Below are 22,807 nucleotides of genomic sequence, written 5' to 3'. Positions count from 1 at the left end.
GGCCACGGGGTGGTTCTACCTGCTCCCCATCTTGCCCCTCGCTGCTGCTTTTGTGTCAGAATAACAATGAGTTTCTTGCTCCTCACCCACAGCGTCGGTCATAATGAAGTCATTGGGGTTTGTCGTGTAGGACAAGATGCTGAAGGCCTTGGACGTGATCACTGGAATGAAATGCTGGCATACCCTCGCAAACCGATTGCCCACTGGCACCCATTGGCAGAGGTAAGACTGGCAGCTGGAGCTTTCATCTGGCTCAGGCTCATGCCTCACTGGTTAAACAGGGAGTTACCTGAAAGTAACCTCCACCTGTTTAATACAGCTGTAACATAACAAGCTGGCAAGTTAGCTTCCAGCTGTATAACACTGTAGTTAGGCTACATTTGGAATATAGCGAGCAGTTCTGGTCACCACACTACTGGAAGGATGTGGATGGTTCTGCCACCTTTGGAATACTGCAGGCAATTCTTGCCTCCTTTCTATAGGAAGGGTGTTGTGAAACTTAAAAGGGTGCAGAAAAAAAAATCAGGTTGTTGGAGAGTTTGTGCTATAGCGAGAGGTTGAATAGCCTGGGGCTGTTTTCCCTGGAGTGTCAGAGACTGAGGGCTGATCTAATAGAGGTTAATAAAATCATGAGGGGCATGGATAGGATGAATAGCAAGGTCTTTACCCCAGAGTAGGGGAGTCCAAAACTAGAGGTTTGAGGTTAGAGGAGAAAGGTTTAAGAGGGATTTCAGGAACAACTTTTTCATGCTGTGGGTTGTGTGTGTGGGTGGAATGAGCTGCCAGAGGAAGTGGTGGAGGCTGGCACAATTGCAACATTTAAAAGACATCTGGAAGGGTATCTGAATAGGAAAGATTTATGGTCCAAATGAAACTAGATTAATTTAGGATATCTGATGAGCATGGACACATTGGACTGACGGGTCTGTTTCCGTGCTATTACTGCTCTATGACTATGTGACTCTGTGCTTTGAAGAACGTGCAGAGAGGGTTTGCAGGACGTTGCCTGGGGGTCTAGAGGATTTTAGTTGTGAGGCGAGGTTAGATAAACTCAGATTGTTTTCACTGGAACGACAGAAATTGAGGGATGACCTGATAGAGGTCTACAAAATTATGAGAGGCATAGATAGGGTGGATAACCAGAGGCTTTTCCCCCAGGGTGGAAAGGACAAATGCAACAAAGCGCCAGTTCAAGGTGAAAGGGGGAACGTTTGGGGGAGAAGTGCAGGGGAAACTTTTCACCCAGACGGTAGTGGGTGCCTGGAACACACTATCGGTGGAGGTAGTGGAAACAGGCACATTAGCAACATTTAAGGAGTATCCTGATAGACACATGAGAAACAGAGGCACGGTGGCACAGTGGTTAGCCCTGCTGCCTCACAGCGCCAGAGACCCGGGTTCAATTCCCGCCTCAGGTGACTGACTGTGTGGAGTTTGCACGTTCTCCCTGTGTCTGCGTGGGTTTCCTCCGGGTGCTCCGGTTTCCTCCCACAGTCCAAAGATGTGCAGGTCAGGCGAATTGGCCATCCTAAATTGTCCGTAGAGTAGGTAAGGGGTAGATGTAGGGGTATGGGTGGGTTGCGCTTCGGCGGGGCGGTGTGGACTTGTTGGGCCGAAGGGCCTGTTTCCACACTGTAAGTAATCTAATCTAATCTAAAATCACGCATGGGCACTAAGTAGAGTGTCTAAATAAGGATTAGAATCGGCGCAGGCTGGTTGGGCCGAAGAGCCTGTTCCTCTGCTGTATTAAATTGTATTATTGTGTGCTGAAGCTAATGGGATTGAGTGCTTCTCAACTGGTATTACTTCTTTTTTAAACAATTGGAGGGCAGATTTTGGGGAGGGTGGAGGGGTAAAATTCAGAAAGAAATATTTGCATTGCCCTAGTGCCTTTTCAGAAGCACCCACAGCCAATTAGGTACGACCTGTTTGAAGTGTAATCACTGTTATACTGTTGGAAATCTGGCAGCTAATATAAGCACAGCAAGCTCCTACAAATATAATGTGGTGTTGAGCAGGTAATGTGTTTTTCTGATGTTAGTTAAGGGATAAATATTCATGCTTGGTTTATTAGATTTAACATTCGCCCCAGGGATGGAAAACACAATCAAATCAAGACACCCACGTTGGTGATACTAGGATTGATAATGTCTTCCGCAAAGAATGGCAGGCCATGACACCTAATTTCCATACTTTGTACAAATCTCATCAAGTGGAAAATGAGGTACATGATTAATTCTGTCTGTGACAAAGAGATTGACATCTGGGTCACAGAGGGCATGGAAATATGGTGCAAACTGCAGACACTTGTGTGTGCGCACGAATTGAGTTTTACACTTCAGATTAGAGTGTTAAAGCCCACAGCTGATCGGCATTAAAGGACTTCAGTGTCTGGACTGGAAGAGACAATGAAATGTAACAGCAGAAGTTGAGTGTTCACCTCATCAAGGAGGAGAAAGTGAGGACTGCAGATGCTGGAGATCAGAGTCAAGAGAGTGGTTCTGGAAAAGCACAGCAGGTCAGGCAGCATCCGAGGAGCAGGAGAATCAACGTTTCGGGCATAAGCCCTTCATCAGGAATGAGATCATGGCTGATCTGATAATCCTCAATTCCACTTTCCTGCCATTTCCCCATAATCCTTTATTCACTTACGGATTAAAAATCTATCTAACAGGATCACTGTCACTAATTTGGCGGCACGGTGGCACAGTGGTTAGCACTGCTGCCTCACAGCGCCAGAGACCCGGGTTCAATTCCCGCCTCAGGCGACTGACTGTGTGGAGTTTGCACGTTCTCCCCGTGTCTGCGTGGGTTTCCTCCAGGTGCTCCGGTTTCCTCCCACAGTCCAAAGATGTGCAGGTCAGGTGAATTGGCCATGCTAAATTGCCCGGAGTGTTAGGTAAGGGGTAAATGTAGGGGTATGGGTGGGCTGCGCTTCGGCGGGGCGGTGTGGACTTGTTGGGCGGAAGGGCCTGTTTCCACACTGTAAGTAATCTAATCTAATTTAATGTATTGTTCTTGGGATGTAGGAGTTGTTGGCAAGCCCAGTGTTTGCTGCTACACCATAATTCCTCTTGACTGAGAGTCAACCTTTCATTGTAGATATCCAGTCAAATGTAGACCAGACCTGTTAAGGGTAGCAGATTATCCTCCTGAAACGGATGCAGTGTTTTCTTTTAATGACAATTGATGATCGTTTTATGGTCAACATCACTGAGACTAATCTTCAAAGCCAGATTTATTCATTGAGCTTAATTTCCATGAGCTGCTGAGGTGAGATTTGAACCGATATCCTCTGAGCATTAGCCTTGGCCTTTGTGTTTTCAGTGCCATGATTTTACCACTATACCACTTGGTGACAGCATTTTAATTTTAAAAGCATTTAGCAATTTTGCTATGTTGTCAGAGGTTTTGACATCACTGGCTTTGTTTGTGCAACTTGCCTTAATACCCCCTGAACAAGTCTGTAATACATTTGCCCCCCACACTGAAAGAGAGAATAGGACCGGAACAAAATGACACCATATTATTGACTGCCTCCATTCACAGCTTTCATCAAAGGAATAAGCCAATCAGGAAAAGCCACATCCTTTGAGGAAAGTGAAATGTTTAAAGAATTTGAGGGTGAATTGAACATAGCAGCAGGATTTTCTGACACATTCCTGATGAAGGGCTTATGCCCAAAATGTCGATTCTCCTGCTCCTCAGATGCTGCCTGACCGGCTGTGCTTTTCCAGCGTCACACTTCCGACTCTGATCTCCAGCGTCTCACTTTCTCATAGCAATAGGAGTAGGCCATTCAGCCTAACAAGTCTGCCCCACCATTCAGTACGATCATGGCTGATCAAAACTTCAATGCCTTTTCCCTATTCCCTAACTCTGTACCTCACTGATGTTCAGAAATCTATGGATCTCTACCTTAAACACACTCAGAGACTGAGCTTCCACAGCCTCTTGGTGGAAAATTCCAAAGGTTCACAACCATCTGAGCAAGACGATTTCTCCTTATCTTAGAATTAGTGGAACTCCCTTTGTTTATTTAAAATAGTGCCCCCTGGTTCTTGACTTTGCAGACAGGGAAATTTTCCTTTTCATGCTTGTAGTCTCAGCACCCTGATCCACTTGCCTTCAATTGCTGCCTGGACTGATGCCTTTGCTCATGACTGTAAATTGGGAAGGGTGGTCTGCCCTCTAGTACGGAACTCGCACACTGGGACAAAGTGATTTCTTATTATCAGAAATTACATTTCCAGTTTATAAATTGATGGTTGCTGAACTTATTAGCTTTATGCCTGAAATTGCTCTCTAATTTTGATCCTGGAATGTGCTAACTAGACAATTACTTTGGAACTCTATTACAAAAAAATGCGAGGATTCATGGTTTCAGGTATGTTTTGTAGATACTAGAAGCAATCACTTAAGTAGATTTCGCTCACCTGGAGATGAGTGGAAAAGGAAATGTCAATGCATCGAGGAAGGATCAGAAATTCTCACCGCAATTTCAGTTCCCAAATATTAAAAGGAGCAGTGATTACTGCTATGTGACATAACAGCCTGAAATAGAGCAGGGAGACTTTGAAGCCTGTGTCCCTCAACAATCCTTTCTGAACCTAATGTGTGATCAGGTTGTTAAACATTCATTGAATGTACAATTTCAATTTCATTTTCTATCTGTAGCATCAAATGGAGGCCCAATCTGTTCAAATACCATTGGAATCTGTAAATGATTGCCAATTAAAGGGCGTTTAAGAAAATCCCAGAGATCAGGGGGAAGAGAGCTACATAGTCTGACTAAACCTGCCGTTTCTGAGTTATAATATGAAGTGTTTTATTTTCCCAAGTTGTAGGAAGATAAAATAACTGGTTAACACAGCATTATCATTTCAAAAGCAGAACGTAGAGTGGAGAGTTGTGTTGCCGTTAGTAACCCATACAAGAAAAGATATTATGACTGCATTGGGAAGAATTTGCTGTCACTTGAGGCCCTGTTGTTGAAAAAGCCTTTACAACTGTGTAAATATCTAATTAAAATAACAAGGTGACCAGTTGTGTGACTGGCTGCTATTCAGGACAAAACTGATTTATGCCAGGTTTCATTATTCACAGGAAAATGACTCTATTGTAAACAAACATTCTTTAACAAATAGCAGGGAAAGGAAATGATTACTAACGATGCAACTTAAAATATAACCCTTAAACACCAAATACACAGACTCAGTCATTCACACATAAGATGAACAAAAGACAGATAGTTTGACGCAAATATAGTGGTTGGAGAGACATAAGCACGGGAAAACAAATTTCTAAGGAAGATGTTGCAGTAATAGTGTCATGTGCTGGTTGTGATCTTTCTAATTTCCCTAGATTCTGAAACAGTCCCAGTGGGTGTAAAGGTAGCAAATATAACCCAGTCCTGAAGAAGGGTCCTGCCCACAACATTGACTCTCTTACTCCTCAGATGCTGCCTGACCTGCTGTGCTTTTCCAGTGCCACGCTTTATCAACTCTGGCTCTCCAGCGTCTGCAGGCCTCACTATCTCCGAGCAAATATAATGCAGCCATGGAAGGAGGAAGGAGGGAGAAAACAGGGAGCTTCCCAACAGTCAGCCTGAAAACAACTGTTGAGAAAATGCTGGAACCCAGAATTAAGGAAGTAATAACTTAGCCAGGTTATGGTTATTCTCTTTATCCATACCATAGGAGGACTCGAGTATGCAACTAACTTACAGGGGCTAAACAGAGTTCTCTCTAATGCTCTGACGTGGCTGTGTTTCATCACTGTGTGATCTTAGTCTGACATCTATCCAATGAAATCTGAAAGAACTGCAGATGCTGTAAATCAGAAACAAAATCAGAAATTGCTGGAAAAGCTCAGCAGGTCTGGCGTCATCTGTATAGAAATCAGAGTTAACGTTTCAGGTGAAGTGACCCTTTTGGGGTCAGTTGACCTGAAATGTTAACTCTGATTTCTCTCCATAGATGCTGCCAGACCTGCTGAGCTTTTCCAGCAATTTCTGACATCTTTCCAATATATTTTCAAAGCATACATTGTTTACATTTCATTCTTCCACAACAGACAGAATGTTTCCACCTAGGTCCTTCTGCTGGCCTGTCTGCGGGAATCAGCCTATCCTCTAGTTTATGTTCAAGGCTGGTACAGGCTTTAGCATGTATAAGGTTCCAATCTTTTCTGCTGAGATGGTCACTTAGAGTGCTTCTAAAATGTGCCTTATTGCAGGAGCTTGCCTTTTGGCTATAGAAGTCTGCTTTTTAAAATCATACTTAATTGCTTAATCATATTGGACTCACATTACTCTGTTTCTCTCTGCACAGAGGCTGTCAGACCTGCTGAGTTTCTCCAGCACGTTTTGCTTTTATTTCAGATCACCAACATCTACAGGCATTTGTGGTGGTGTATTCAGCCTCACCAGCCCAGGAGTTCAGCTTTATCAGCCTGGCATCCTTGGTTTGTGACGTGAGTGAGTGAGCCAAGTGGTCAGAGGGTATCCCATCTGACTGATGGCTCTTTTCCCAAAGTAGTCAGACTGCAGAGAGGGCTCAGTCCTGCTGTAGGTGTGCGCAGGATTAAAAATTTGAGCAGTTGTCTGAGTAAGATACCAGGCTGTGGCTGCAGTCTGCTTGATGAAGCTGCCTGTCCTTCCTGTGTGGCAGTGGCACGATCCGAGAAGCTGTGAATCACTGTAGTGATGAAGGCATTGAAATATCCGCAAGTGACTAATTTGTACTAAAAATTGCAACTTGCTAACTGTATTTGTAAATGTCACAGTTTTAAATTGAGGTTAAAAAGCAACAACTATCTGTTCAAAAATACTATTGTGATTATAGTGGCAATCAATGCACAATTTCAACACTCAGATTGATTTTGGGCAGCATTACTGTGAGTTAGCATTTGAGGTTAATGATTAACAGAACAATCTATAATGTTCTTAATTAAGATAGATTACCAAGCAAGCCCCAGTCAAAGGTCTCACGATCCAAGCAGCCTGCAATTTCTGAGACCAGCACAACAGCAGTAATCTGCACTTCAGGCAATAGTGGGACTTTAGGGGGCTGACTTGACAAAGTATTCAGACTCTCTGGGCCCCACTTGTGGTGGCTTCTGCAATCAAATCTCCGTCTGGTGTGGGCGCACTGGCGTGATTGATCAACAGACATCTGAAAGTTGCACACCTTCCTCAACAGGAGGTTTCGAAGAAAATCCTGATTTTCGGAGGCTTCTTGTGGAACTGTGGACTGGGGAACCTTGTCTTACAATTACTTTGAGAGAGCTCATATGTATGGTTACCAAGGTCTCGGTTTCATCATCACTTTACAAAGTCATGCCATTTCTCACATGTTGTGTCTCTACACTCATCTTCTCAAAGTGCATCACCTCATACCCCTCCGTGTAAAAATTCACCTGCAATACTTCTGACCATTAGCATGCTGCCCTTAGCATATTACATCTATCATCTGATCCATGACTTCCCCATACTTTACATCATCTGTGAACCTTATCATGCTGCTCCCTCTATCTAATTGTTGCTCATTTACAAACATTATTGGGAGAAAGAGGCTGAAAGCAGACCGTTAAGGTGAGGTCCGTTACCATTTTCCTTTGCTTCCTAAGTCAAATTCCGTCTTCATTCTATCACTTCCCCTTAATTGTATTCGTTTTTAACTTAATGTGGCATTCTGAAAGTCCATGTGTGCACCATCCACTGTGTTACTGTGATCAACCTTCCCTGTAATGTCATGTAAGAATTAGATACAAGGAACTATTAACAAATCTATGTCTTTTGTTTTGAGTAGCCCATGCCTTTCCAGTTGCATTTATTTTGATTCTGGCAGTGGTTTGCATTAACATCACCATCACTGATGGCTGACTGGCCTGTAGCTTTGTGGTTTCTCCCTCTCCTCTTCGTTGTGTAATGTATAACATGAGTAAAGCTCCAGTCCTCTATCACCACCCCTGTGTTCAATGTGTTGAAAGACTGACCCTTGGAAAAAAGAACTGGAAGTGACATCACCCACCTTAAGAAGCCAAAACCTGTAAATAGAGAGGTGGGGCATACCAGCAGTGCTTCACTGGAGACTCTCACTGATGATGTTACCTAGTATGGTGACGAAACATCTGAAAACAAACTTTCTAGCTCAGCGAGCTAACTTACATACTTACTGTCACTAATACTTCCAACTATTTCTACTTTGACTGATTTTAAGAGACCACCTGGATCAATATCCATGTTCAGAAATGCAATTTTAGTTTTTAGCAATTTTCTCTAATAATATCCTAATTTCTTTCCTCCATTTGTATAACCTTCATGTCTGTGAAGGCAAATTAAATAATAGGCTTTTTTTTTCATTTATGTTCATGGGATATGGTATTGCTGGCTAGGCCAGTATCTATCGTCCATCCCCAATTACTCAGAGGGCAGTTGAGTGTCAACTATATTGCTGTGGGTCTGGAGTCACATGCAAGTCAGACCAGATAAGGATGGCAGTTTCCTTCCCTAAAGGATATTAGTGAACCACACATGTTTCCTGACAATTGGCAATGGATTCATGGTTATCATAAGATTCTTAATTCCAGATTTTTATTGGATTCAAATTGCACCATCTGCCAAGATAGGATTCAAACCTAGGTCCCCAGAACATTACCTGGACCTCTGGATTAATGGTCTAGTGATCATACCAAAAGACCAATACCTGACATGAGGATTTCACTTTGGATTTTAAATAGGCCCATCTCTTTTTTTTAGCTGAGTACTTACTCAATATTCATTCTTTAATTTCAGCACGATGATACTAATGTGTCCTTGCGTATTTTTTATTCATTCATGGTGTATGCTGGCTGGGACAGCTTTTATTGCCATTCCTAGTTGCCTTTGCGAAGGTAGTGGTGAACTGCTTTCCTGAACTGCAGCAGTCCATGTCCTGTAGATAGACTGACAATGCTGTCATAGCGTCATGGATAGAGTCAGAGAGATGTACAGCATGGAAACAGACCCTTTCGTCCAACCTGTCCATGCCGACCAGACATCCCAACCCAATCTAGTCCCACCTGCCAGCACCTGGCTCATATCCCTCCAAACCCTTCCTATTCATATATCCATCCAAATGCCTCTTAAATGTTGCAATTGTACCAGCCTCCACCATATCCTCTGGCAGCTCATTCCATACACGTACCACTCTCTGCGTGAAAAGGTTGCTCCTTAGGTCTCTTTTATATCTTTCCCCTCTCACCCTAAACCTATGCCCTTTAGTTCTGGACTCCCTGACCCCAGGGAAAAGACTTCGTCTATTTATCCTATCCATGCCTCTCATAATTTTGTAAACCTCTATAAGGTCACCCCTCAGCCTCCGACGCTCCAGGGAAAACAGCCCCAGCCTGTTCAGCCTCTCCCTATAGCTCAAACCCTCCAACCCTGGCAACATCCTTGTAAATCTTTTCTGAGCCCTTTCAAGTTTCACAACATCTTTCCGATAGGAAGGAGACCAGAATTGCACGCAATATTCCAACAGTGGCCTAACCAATGTCCTGTACAGCCCCAACTCTTGTACTCAATACTCTGACCAATAAAGGAAATCATACCAAATGCCTCCTTCCCTATCCTATCTACCTGCAACTCCACTTTCAAGGAGCTATTAACCTGCACTCCAAGGTTTGGGTTCCAGTAACACTGAAGTTTGACCCAGTAACACCCTGGGCTAGGTCTTTTCTAAATCACTGAAGTTCATTCTCCCAGATTGAACATTTTGACTTCAACATTCTCTGGTTCCTTCCTTCACTTAACAAATTGTGAATCTTTGGAACTCGCTACCCCAAGGAGCTACTGTGGTCTATTGTTGAGTATATTCATGACTAAGATTAAGGGAATTAAGGGAACTAGAAGTTAGGTGGTAAAGTAGATGACTAATAATTGTATTGAATGGCAGAGCAGGCTTAAGGGTCTGTATTGTTCTTCACCAAATTCTGACAAGATGCCTAAGAAATAATGGAACCAGGGAACAGCTGATGGATATATTAATTTAAGGTTCATTGGGTGAGAATTAGTTGTATATATATATATATATATATATATATATAGGAAGCTAGTAATCAGTAGGGGGAGGAACTGAAGTTAACTGAAATAAAACTGTTACAAGAAGTGTGGACTTGGATTCTGTTTAAAAAACGCAATTCTCTTTTGTGTATGGTCCACTCCTGTTCCTGTTTCCTATGCTCTTCTTAAAAACCAAGTTTAAATCTCAAATTTAGCGGTCGAAGAATTTGGCAGTACAAGGATTCCAGTTTTACTAAAAAAAATTCCATATCTAAAAGAAAACTGGTTTCATCACAAGCGACCATGAAGCTGCTAAACGTGTCAAAATTCCACTATCCTTTGGAAATTAAAGGTTGCTTTCTTCAGACGTTTTCTGAGCAGTCTGTCTGGCGATATTATTTCACACTGCATAAAAGCTTTGACAAAGGGTCAGTTAGACTCAAAACGTCAGCTCTTTTCTCTCCTTACAGATGCTGCCAGACTTACTGAGATTTTCCAGCATTTTCTCTTTTTTGATATTATTGCACATCTCTGGAGCAGGTGGTCTTAAACCTGGGCCTCCTACCTCAGAGCTTAAAAATGTGTTGCTGGAAAAGCGCAGCAGGTCAAGCCGCATCCTTCTCCTTTGATGCTGCCTGACCTGCTGCGCTTTTCCAGCAACACATTTTTAAGCTCTGATCTCCAGCATCTGCAGTCCTCACTTCCTCCTACCTCAGAGGTAAGGACACTCCCATGGTACCACCAAGATCCCTCCAAGATGCCACCTCTACATAAACAAGTCTACAGGTGACTTTTAGATTAGGGACTTGTTTTTGCGGTTATATTTTGTTAAACGACTAACCATCTGAGTAGCCAATTCAATATTTACACTCAAAGCCTCTTAAGGGCAATATGAACTGTCAAACGTGAGGGGGAGGTAGGGGGGCACTAAATCAACATGGAGTTAGAAAGGAAATAAAGCATTGTGTCCCCCATGCTGCCCACCTAATAGCATCAAGAGCATTGATGGACACTACGTGCTGTTTCTCCAATGATACTCGGGCATAAACATAAACACAGAAGAGAGGCAGAAGTTGGCAGAGCTGTTGTTTTGGTTTTGCCCCTTGGGATGAGTGAGACACAGCTGACCCTCTACAACAGGCCAACAATATTTAAATAACAAGGCTGAACTTTCCAACCCATCCCCCATCTCCCTTCATTCCTTTGGAGTGAACACTCACAAATTGCTGATCTCAACCTAAATCCAGATCGACTCCCAGTGGATCACCAGGGAGTGCAGCATTAATAGAGGTGCCAGCTTTCTCACAAGATCTTAGACTGGGCACTGTCAACGAGGCCTGGGGCATGCAAAAGGTGCCAAGGCATTATGTCAAAGAACAGCAGGGAAATTTACCCCTTCACTCTGGCCAATATTTGAATGGTGAAAGAATTTAGAAATATAGGTTACCTTCTCTGATGTTGCATCGCAAAAGAAAAATAATTTCATAACAATCAGGAAGAGAACGTTAAACCAGTGCCAACCAACTTTTAAATCTCCCAGTCCTGCCCCTTGTTATAATTACTGCAAAAGCACTTATAGCCATAAGAGATACCGATACTGTAGCTTAAACAGTTCAATAAGGAGGACAGCCTACGGAAATACTTGTATTCCCTTGAATTTGGAAGAATGAAAGGCAATCAACTCAAGGTGTTTGAAATGATAAATGGATGTGATTGGATAGATAGAGAGAAACTATTGCCTCTGGAGCAGAACAGGGCAGCAAAATAGATAACAACCTTTCAAATACAGCCTGGCTGTTCACAAGTGAATTCAGGAGCACTGTGCACACTGACGCCAGGAATTCTCTCTCCCAAAAAAGGTGTGTGGATAATGGGAAGAATCAGAACTTTCAAGACTAAGATGGTTGGCTTTTGGCTGGGTGATAGTATGAAGATGTACAGTGGCATTGATCTGACTGAATGCTGGAACAGTCTCAAGGGGCTGAATGGTCCTGCCTGACCTGCTGTGCTTTTCCAGCACCACTCTGATCTAAACGCTGAATGGCCTCCTACTATTCCATTGCCATGTTGGATTACTGCCCTTATCCATTTTTATAAAAATAAAACTTACCTTCTCAAAATTGTTCCCCTCTCAATGATATTACAGAACCTGTTACAATGAATCCCATGCTGGAAAATGTGCTGCTGGTAGTGCATGGTCACACCAAACCTCTGACAACTTCTCTGCTACTAGAAGGAATGGCTTCAGGTGAAGTTGTACATTTCACCACCCACCAGCTCAGTAACAGAACGACAGAAAACTTTAAAGGTTCCTACACACTTAGCTCCTGGTTCAAACTTCCCTCTGTTCAACCCTTACTCTGTGTGATAGAGGAATGGTCGCACAGGGAAAATCCTTTTTACAGAGTCAGCCATGGCTCACACTCTCAAATTTGTGTCTCAGGGTCATGGAGGCTTAAGACCCTTTCGAGAGATTTAAAAATGTAATCTAGGCTGATAATTGGTGTGTAGGACCAAGGAAAGGATTTTCTGTCATCTTTCAGGAACAGTATTAAATAAGGCTCCATCAGCCCCCTCAGATATTTGCAATTTACTGTTTGAAGAGCAGTTGAGAGCGAACTAGTAACCAATAGTTGGGGGAGAAGATGGAACATTGGGAATATCAATGGACCAGTAATCCATAAGCCCAGGCTAATGCTGTAGAGACATGGTTCAAATCCCATTATGGCAGTGTTTGGAATTTAAGTGCAATTAATAAAATCTGAAATTTGAAGCTAGTCTTAGTAATTGTGGCTGTAAAATCATTAATAAAAAAACTATCTCTCGGCAGGTCTGGCAGCATCTGTGGAGAGAGATCACAGAACTCTTCTGAGGAAGAGTCACTCAACCCGTAACGTTAACACTGATCTCTCTTCACAGATGCTGCCAGAGCTTTTCCAGCAATTTCTGTTTTCGGTTCTGATTTACAGCATCTACAGTTCTGCTGGTTTCTGTCTGCTTCGCTGCTGTCCTTTAGGGAAGGGAAGGGAATCTGCTGGTTTTACCTGAGCTGGCTACATCGAGCGAAAGACCCAGAGACATGCAATTGAATTCCACATGCCCACTAAAACAGCTTGGCATCATAGTGGCTCAGTGGTTAGCACTGCTAGCTCACAGAGCCAGGGATCTGGGTTTGATTCCAGCCTCAGGCAACTGTCTGCGTGGGTTTCCTTCGGATGCTCCATTTTCGTCCCACAGTCCAAAGATGTGCAGATTAGGTGAATTGGCCATGTTGAATTGCCCACAGCGTTCAGGGATGTGTTAGTTAAGGGAATGGGTTTGTATGGGATATTCTTTGGAAGGTTGGTGCAGACTTGTTGGGCTGAAGGGCCTGTTTCCACGCTGTAGGGATTCTATGAGCCACTCAGTTAAAGGGCATTTAGGGATGCACAACATCTCAAAACAAAAAAAAATCAATCAACGTCATTAGTATAGGTTCAGGAGGTTATGCTTTACTGGTAAGTAAACTCACCTTGTCCTACTGGACCAGTGGGCTGGTGGTGAGTTTGACTTTGGGCAAGCCGTGAGGTTGAGAAGATGTGGTCTTCATGGTAACCTCAGCTGGTGGGGCAATTGGATTCATACTGTTGGTGTCACTCTACATTTCAACCACCAGTCCAGCCAACTGAACTAACTGATCCCCAATGTACTCCTGGCACTCCTCTCCAAATAATTCTGCAAAATGACAAATTACCCTTCAAAAGATAACCAGGCACCAACATCCTGACAACTCAGTATTGTTCTGGGTATCTCACAAAGCAGTGAAGGTTTGTTTTTTTGATTAGATTCCTTACAGTGTGGAAACAGACCCTTTGGCCCAACCAGTCCACACTGACCCTCTGAAGAGTAACCCACCCAAGACCCATTTCCCTCTGACTAATACACCTAACACTATGGGCAATTTAGCATGGCCAGTTCACCTGAGCTGCACATCTTTGGACTGTGGGAGGAAACCCATGCAGACACGGGGAGAATGTGCAAACTCCACACAGACAGTCACCTGAGGCTGGAATCAAACCTGGGACCCTGGTGCTGTAAGGCAGCAGTTCTAACCACTGAGCCACCGTACCATGTTATGGGTCTGGAGTTCCACAAAGGCCAGGCTAGGTAAAGACATCATATCTTTCTTCCTCAAATGTTGGTAAACGAGATAGACTTTGCAAAAAGTATAAAAGTATTATGACTGAAATGAAGATGAATGCACAGCATCTCTCTAGTCCCATTATTCCATATGTTTTAGGCCGTTGCCGATATGGCCAGTTAAACATTTCATCTGCATTAGGTTTAAAATAACAAGATCTGTCAACTATATTTCTTCAATAACAAAATTATTGATTTGTTATAAAAGCCCAGTGATTCATCAGCTGAAGGACAGCTTAATGCAGTTTTGAAATCTGAAAATATTAAGATATACACTTGGTTATTTTTGCCCATATTTGGCTAAACACGAGTCAATTCTCTGAAAATGAAAGGAGAAGATATGGGATGTTCTATTGTTGGACTATAACCTGGTGTTGTGTGATTTTTAACTTTGAAATGCTCGAGCTTGCTTTTAGTCTGGCATGCTTGCTCGGGTAAACGGGCATCACGAGGGACATGACACTGGCACCAGGATTTCTTCAAAGATAATAAGTTCAGGAGCTGGTGAGAGGAAATGTTGCAGCAGCCTTTCTTTCTGGTTTTTGCAGCTTTCACTCATCCTAAAGGGGCTTTGCAGGGAGCTGCCAAAGGCTGAACAATGCATCTTATCTCTGCACATTCGATACCCCAGCTCCACTCCAAAACAATATCAAATAGCTACAACTCCTGCCAGCTATAAACTCATGCTTGTAACTTTCACTGTCTCTCCCCTTGGCTTTTTACACACCTTAAGACACGTGAATTCCATTAAGTCTTTTTGAAAACCTTCCGACCATGTAATGCTACCTCCGTACTGACCCAATGATAGCATAACACTGTGCCAGTGCTGGGGGAGTGCTGCACTATCGGAGGGTTGAAGCTGAAGGAGTGCCATACTGTTGGAGGGTCGGTGCTGAAGGAGTGCTGCACTGTCAAAGAGTCAGTGCTGAGGGAGTGTCCCACTGTCGGAAGGTCAGTGCTGAGGGAGCGTCGCACTGTCAGAGGGTCATTACTGAGGGGCTGCTGCACTGTCGGAGGGTCAGTACTGAGGGAGTGCTGCACTGTCGGAAGATCAGTACTGAGGAAGCGCTGCACTGTCGGAGGGTCAGTACTGAGGGAGCGCTGCACTGTCGGAGGGTCAGTACTGAGGGAGTGCTGCACTGTCAAAGAGTCAGTGCTGTGGAAGCGCTGCACTGTCGGACGGTCAGTACTGAGGGAGTGCCGCACTGTTAGACAGTCAGTACTGAGGGAGTGCTGCACTTTCAAAGAGTCAGTACTGAGGGAGTGCTGCATTGTCAGAAGGTCAGTGCTCGGGAAGTGCTGCACTGTCAGAGGGTCACTGCTGAGGGAGCATTGCACTGTCAGAGAGTCAGTACTGAGGGAGTGCCGCACTGTTAGACAGTCATTGCTGAGGGAATGCTGCACTGTCGGAGGGTCTGTGCTGAGGGAGCGCCTCACTGTTGGAGGGTCGGTGCTGATGGAGTGTCGCACTGTCGGAGGGTCGCTGCTGAGGGAGTGCTGCATTGTCAGAGGGTCAGTACTGAGGAAGTGCTGCACTGTCAGAGGGTCAGTGCTGAGGGAGTGCCGCACTGTCAGAGGGTCAGTGCTGAGGGAGTGCCGCACTGTCAGAGGGTCAGTGCTGAGGGAGTGCTGCACTGTCAGAGGGTCAGTGCTGAGGGAGTGCCGCACTGTCAGAGGGTCAGTACTGAGGGAGTGCTGCATTGTCAGAAGGTCAGTGCTCAGGAAGTGCTGCACTGTCAGAGGGTCACTCCTGAGGGAGTGCCGCACTGTCAGAGGGTCAGTACTGAGGGAGTGCTGCACTGTCGGAGGGTCTGTACTGAGGGAGCGCCGCACTGTTAGACAGTCATTGCTGAGGGAGTGCTGCACTGTCAAAGAGTCAGTGCGGAGGGAGCGCTGCACTGTCAGAGAGTCAGTACTGAGGAAGTGCTGCACTGTCAGAGGGTCAGTACTGAGGGAGTGCTACACTGTCAGAGAGTCAGTACTGAGGAAGTGCTGCACTGTCAGAGGGTCAGTACTGAGGGAGTGCTGCATTGTCAGAGGGCCAGTACTGAGGGAGTGCTGTACTTTGGAGAGTGCCCATTTTGAGTGAACTAAATCGGAGCCTGATTTGCGCTCTCAGGTGATGGGTCAACGTTATCAAAGACACCAATAATCCCCTCATTGGTTTGTCCCAGTCTGTGGGATCTTCCTGGGTGAAAACTGGCTGCCATGCTTCCCTTTTCTAAAAACAGTGATGAGACTTTTAAAGTAAAATAATGTGAAATGTGTCACGATAATTTATACAATTGCAAATTTTTTACAGATAAAAGCAGAATTCGCTGGGGTTGGTCTGTGGAGTAAATCTGAAATGATTCTGTTGCAGGCACCAGGTCGAGCGACCAGTTTTGACAGTCAAGGATCCTGCCCGTCTCCAAAGCTGCCACCCACACCGTAGAGCTGCTGCTTGTCTAAGGCTGAACACCTCTGAGTTGTTAATGGAGAGCATCTGGAAATGTCTGTCTTATTGATAGAACAGGAGTGAAGCAGTGCAATAGTGTTAGTGTGGGTGAAGCCCCCAACACTGTTTCATGAGTGGACAGAGGTGATGGGTCCAGATACACTGCAAAGAGCTACAAGGGATCACTCTCATGTGAAAATGTCGGTGACGGAGAATACTCTTTATTGAAAATTTTAAATCCTTTGATTAGGAAAATGGGAACAGAAGGAGCCCAGTCAACCCCACTTGCCCATCTAGCTCATTCCATTCAATAGTGGTTGACCCGTGTACCTTACACTATTTCCCTACCTTGGTGAAGAATTCTGATCAACTGGTTATCTCAAACGGCTACAAATCTGAAACGATCTTTTCCCAAAGATATTGCCCTGACCTGCTGAATATTTGAGCACTTATTTCAAACTTTCAGCGTCCAGGATAGCTCCCTTTCGTAAACAATTCATCAATCCCAGTCTTGAAGTTTTTTAAAATTGATACCCAGCCCTACAAGCTTACAGAGGGAGACAGAGTTCCAAATTTCACTCCTCTTTGTGTGAAGAAGTATTTCATTACAATAACGCTGAATGGCCTGGAACTTTAAGTCCCTGGCCTGTTGATTTGTGAATCTCCCCGCGCGCCCTCCCAAGCAGAGCTGGTGGAATAGAGTTTCTCTCAATCTGCCGTATTAACTTTATTAATCATTTTAAACCTCTTGACTAGTTCACTCCTTGATCTTTCTTTCTTGTTGGAAGAGCGGCCCAAGCCTGTCCTCATTATGATGAGGTCCTTTTAAAAGGCAGACTTTGTACTTTGTCGAGAATGAAACCTGTCGGGTAACCCTTAGAAGTTGACACTCAGATGTGAACGATGTTGAAATATTCATATGAAAAGAGAACAGCCAGGGCTGTACTGCAATTGAGATACTTGATGACAAACATAAGCTGCAAAGTCTGTTGCCATGACGCTGGCAGTTACCTGGGAACCAGTGGAGTGTCCTTTATATCTGGCATTGGAAACTGGCAGTTTGCAGCCGCTGTGTTTAAGATGCACCTTAACATGCGGAAAGCCTACAGCCCACTCTTCCTCACCTGATGTCCCTCGGCATTTCTCTGGAGTATTCTGCACGTTGGTGGGTAGGAAGTATCTTTGAGGATTGGACACCAGCCCCGTGGTGGATCTCTCTTGCAGCAGACCTCTGAGGTCCTGTCACTAACCGATCACCAATTACAATGCCCATGTTAGGAGTAGCCCATCAGTAATGACAGCCAGTAAGTGCAGTCCATTAGCCTTTTACATTATTGCCATTTTCAAAGCTTGCAGCATCTTAAATGTTTCACGGAATCACAGAAGGAAGGCATTTGGTTCGTCATGTCTTCATTGGCTCCCCGAATGTGCATCGTGACTTAGTGCCATTCTCCTTCCCTGCAACTCTGCATGTTGTTTCCATTTAAATAATCATCTAATGCCCTCTGAATATTTCAATTGAACCCAGCTCTGCCACACTTTCAGGCTTGGTTTATTTAATGACGATAGAAACAGCTGCTTTCTCTTCCCTATGAAGCTGTATATGTTAAAAGACATGGACAATACCTCATGAATCCAGCATTGTCTGTCATTGATGTAAAAACTCCTAAAAACAATCAATAAGAGCTTTCACCCCAGTATCTTTGAGCAATGCACCCTAAACCTGAGCATTTCTAATGTTTATTAAATTACACAGATACTCCTGCTTTAATTAAAACATGTTGGTTCCTGTTTTGGGTGGCACTGTGGCTCAGTGGTTAGCACTGATGCCTCACAGCACCAGGGACCCAGGTTTGATTCCAGCCTTGTGTCTGTGTGAAGTTTCCACATTCTCCCTGTGTCTGCGTGGGTTTGCTTTGGTTTCCTCCCACAATCCAATGATGTGCAGGTTGGGTGAATTGGCCATGCTAGATTGCCCATAGTGTTCAAGGATGTGTAGGTTAGGTGCATTAGTCAGGGGAAATTTACAATAATAGGGTAGGGGAACAGGTCTGGGTGGGATACTCTTAGGAGGTTGGTGTCGACTTGTTGGACCAAATGACCTGTTTCCACATTATAGAGATTCTATGAATTAATTGTCCAGACCAGGCCTTGACAATTGATTAAGTCTCTGAAGACTTTGGTTAAAAATGGTTCTAATCCTAATCTGGCCAAGAATGGACAGAAACTACAGCTGTAAAGAAATAAAGTCATGGGCTATAAAGTTATAATCTCACATTGCTTTAATTAATTTTTAAGGCAAAATTGGGGGGATTCCTTTCACACTAGCATCAACCATTCCTTTTACTGTTCTTTTGAAAATGGGCGTGTTAAAATTGCAAACTGTTTTAAAATCTAATCTGCGCCTGACTTTAATGCCACAAAATAAAATCGCCAAAAAAAGATACAATTGCAAAGTTGCCCAGAAAAATCCATTGGGCCATTCTGATACAATGACCAGTGAGGATTGGATGTGCCAAGAAGGAGGAATGCAGTTTTAGTGGTGTGTTTCAACCCCGCATTTTTACATACCAATGATGTACATGTGACAAACTGTTCTGTTGCAAATTTATTGCTGTTAAAATCTGCATAAGATTTTTCCAGAGCATTTTTATAAGCAAAAATGGTGCCCCTGTTTGCAGGGAACTTTCTGACACCCAATGCTGTTGGCAAGAAATAGTTGTTATTATTAAAACACTTTGGGAGAAGTAAAAATCATGTTTGGACTGAATAAAAAGGAGACGCCATTTAACGACAGTTCCTTAACACCCTTGCAGTGTGCTTCAATACATTTTTGTGTCTATAATCTAGTGGTAATGCAGATAGACATACCAACACCAATAGTAAATATTGTAACAGAGTAAAGACTGTGCGTTACTCGTATGCTGCTGATTAGCACTGTGTAACTATTTTGAAGTATATGTGAGCTAAAATGTTAAAATTGAAGCGTTCTGGTTCATTCTGCTGCTGTCTTATCCCGTTGTAATTGACGCACTGTTGATGGGGTTAAGTGGTGTGAACTTCCTGTTGTGAGTCTGAACAATCATGTGTAACACTTACAGATGGAGAATATATGGATTAATATGTGATGAAGTGTACAGTTTGTGATATATTTTGTAAGATCATAATTACATTAAAATTATACAACAAATATATGTTTAATATGTATTTTGAATATAAACAAATAAATAAACTTGTAATTATTTTAATATGGTCATAGAAGCTTTTTGTTTCACCGATGCTCTATAGGGTCAATACGTCTCCAGACAAATCTGCCCAATTCAAAGTCATCAATAAAATTAATCAGTGGTTATTAGCCAAATTAATGGGGCAATAGGATGAGTCTTAAAGTTATTGGTAGAGATTATTTTAACACTTTATAGAAAATTGTTTGAATCATCGTTAAATATTTTCTAATCAACCTGTTTGGAGATGCTGTTACACAATGCTGGAGCAGATGGGACTAGAACCTGGGCCTCTTGACTCTCAGATAGGAACACTACCACTGTGCCTCAAGAACCCTTGAGCCACACTTAGATTTTTAAAAAAAATTAACCTATTTTTCTAATCAACCTGTTCAGAGGTTTTATTACACAACTCCAGAGCAGGTGGGACTTGAACCCAAGCCTCCCAGCTATGGGTAGGGACGCTACCATCATGCCACAAGAGGTGCCTTGAGCTGCACTTAGAATATTGACAGCCAAAGTCACCACAATTGGTGCTAAGCTTCACAAATCTGGCCTGCAGGACTCAGTGGTTAGGTGTTGGGCCTCCTCTCTTGTCAGTTGTGTAATCATCATTGGCGGGAATTTGCTGTATGCTGACCACTATGTTTCATACATTACAGAAGTACTCTTTAACATTGTTTCTTCATGGGATGTAGAGGTTACTGGCCGAATCAGACTTTGTCGCTCAACCCTTAATGCCCTTGTGAAGTTGGTGGTGAGGTGCCATCTTGAATAGCCACTGTCCTTAGAAAAAAGCCTGCAGCAAGTTGCAGTCCAGAGGGATTTGGTGGTCCTCATTACTAAATCACAAAAAGCCTACATCCCAGTTCAGCAGCTAATAGGGATGGCAAATTGAATGTTAGCTTTGATTTCAAAGGAATCAAGTACAAATGTATGGAGATATGGTTAAAATTGTACAAGGGTCCACTTTAGACCTGGAACACTCTGAGCCATTTTGGCACACTTATTTTAAGGAAAGATACTCTGGCATTTGGGACAGTTAATTGATTCTGGGTACGGGGGGATTTTCTTAATGAGGAGAGGTTGAGTCAGCACTCATCGAGTTAGACAGCACGGAAAGAGACCCTTTGGTCTCATGGGCAGTTAAAAGAACTGGAGGAGATCTTATTGAAACATGTAAGATTCCTCAAGGGCTTGACAGTGTAGATGCCAGGAGGTTGTTTAGCTTTGTGAGACAGTCTATGGCCAACACAAGGATTTCCCATTTAAGACTAAGATGAGGAAATATTTCTTCTCACGAAGGGTGGATGAATGTGTGGAATTCTGTGTTACAGAGGGATATAGAGGCTGGGTAGTTAAGAATATTCAAAGCAGCGATTGGTGAATTTTAATCAATAAGAAAATGAAAGGTAATGGGGAAAAGGTACTGAAGGTTAGCAAATCATCCCCGATCTGATTGATTAGCAGAGCAGACTTGCTGGGCTGAATGGCCTACTTCAGGACGAGCCACAGAGGGAGTGCCCAGACTTGAACCCAGTGACAGTGAAGGAACACCGATGTGATTTATCATAAAACACTTTAGTATTGTCATGAGGCTGCAGAAGGCATTGCAATCAATTGCTTTCCATTCCTCAATACTAAGGATAATACCAGTGAATGAACTTCTTGCATCAAGTTCGTGCAACAGCAGTAATGTGTGAATGCTTCAGTAGAACTAAATGCCCCAAATCCCTTACGGCATGTACACCTGTCAGATTGTGATTAAATGTGATAAATTACATCAAAGGTTTCATGTGCATGACAAGTAGAATGTGGAGCATCACGAATAAGTTCCCAAGCAGCTAACAATTGTCCAACTCCAGAGAGGCCAGAACCATCAGGAGTCATTAATCGTGCTTGACTGTACCTGATGACAAAGCAATGTACCAAAAATAAAAGAGCGTGTGAGAATGTGGCTGCACTGTAATTAAACACCATTGGAAAACCACAGGATTGTTAAACCCTCGCACATGGGGAGGCTGTATTGGAAAGCGGGCTTGAAGGACATCACAAAGCAGCAGATCTATGACATTGAAATATCATCCAATTGTTTCAAATTTGAAATAGGCAAAGTTCTTAAGGAATTATAAGTAATTAGAGATTCATTGGATCTCTTCTTAAAAAAAGAAAACAAAAACAAATTGCAGGGGATTGAAGGTAAAAGTTAAAGTCACCATAGTCCCACTCTCTCATGAGAGAAAGAGAGAGAGAGATGACTGGTTGTGCCTGAACCTGAGGGTTACCACACCTTAGGCAAGGGGAGAGTTTGAACAGAGTCCTTTATGGTAACTTCACCTCATGCTGGTGGTGTTACTCTGCATCACAAACTAAGCTAAACAACCCCCTAAGTTGAGGAAAGAGCAAAGGAATAGGATAAGCAGATATAAGCATGATGGGCAGAATGGCCTCTTGTGCAGTAACATTCTGATTTGGTGATTCTAATCCTACATTTAACAGCAGTCATTATCAAAGTTTGCTATGAGAAAGTGAGGACTGCAGATGCTTGGGGATCAGAGTCGAGACTGTGGTGCTGGTCACGCTTAAACTCTTTATTCCTGATGAAGAACTCATGCTTGAAACATCGACTCTCCTCCTCCCCGGATGCTGCCTGACCGGCTGTGCTTTTCCAGCACCACAGTTTTCAGGGTCCGCACTCATTTAGTCCAGTATTCTGGGCTCAAACTTTCGGCGTAATTCTTGATGTCTCCTAAATCATTCTAAATGGTGATTAATCTTTTCTTCTTTTATCAAAAGTAATAGTCAAAGTAGCTCCAGAAATGAGTTCCTGTAATGTCTTTCTGCTCTGAGACAGTGTGGTCACTGCATTTGCTAATGAACAGCACTTTGCTTGGTCAATTAATTGTGTTCATTTTACTGACA

At 43.4% G+C, this 22,807-nt stretch overlaps 1 protein-coding gene across 2 annotated transcripts in view; it reads left to right on the top strand.

Moving 5' to 3' along the window:
- The window catches only part of syt10 (synaptotagmin X), an 83,917-nt gene extending 64,050 nt beyond the window's left edge, over window positions 1–19,867 (top strand). The window contains exons 6-7 of one of the 2 annotated variants that reach the window (XM_072551738.1): window positions 93–222; window positions 16,527–19,867. In XM_072551738.1, coding sequence (XP_072407839.1) covers window positions 93–222; window positions 16,527–16,658 — 262 coding nt within the window. In that variant the 3' untranslated portion in view covers window positions 16,659–19,867. The remainder of the gene's footprint in view (window positions 1–92; window positions 223–16,526) is intronic. The other variant, XM_072551739.1, reaches the window with a different exon arrangement.
- Window positions 19,868–22,807: the final 2,940 nt, after the last annotated feature.

The sequence above is a fragment of the Chiloscyllium punctatum genome, chromosome 32, assembly GCF_047496795.1.
Source record: "Chiloscyllium punctatum isolate Juve2018m chromosome 32, sChiPun1.3, whole genome shotgun sequence".
Lineage (NCBI taxonomy): Eukaryota > Metazoa > Chordata > Chondrichthyes > Orectolobiformes > Hemiscylliidae > Chiloscyllium > Chiloscyllium punctatum.
Note: the sequence above shows the minus strand (reverse complement) of the source record. Positions and strands in the feature narration are given on the sequence as shown.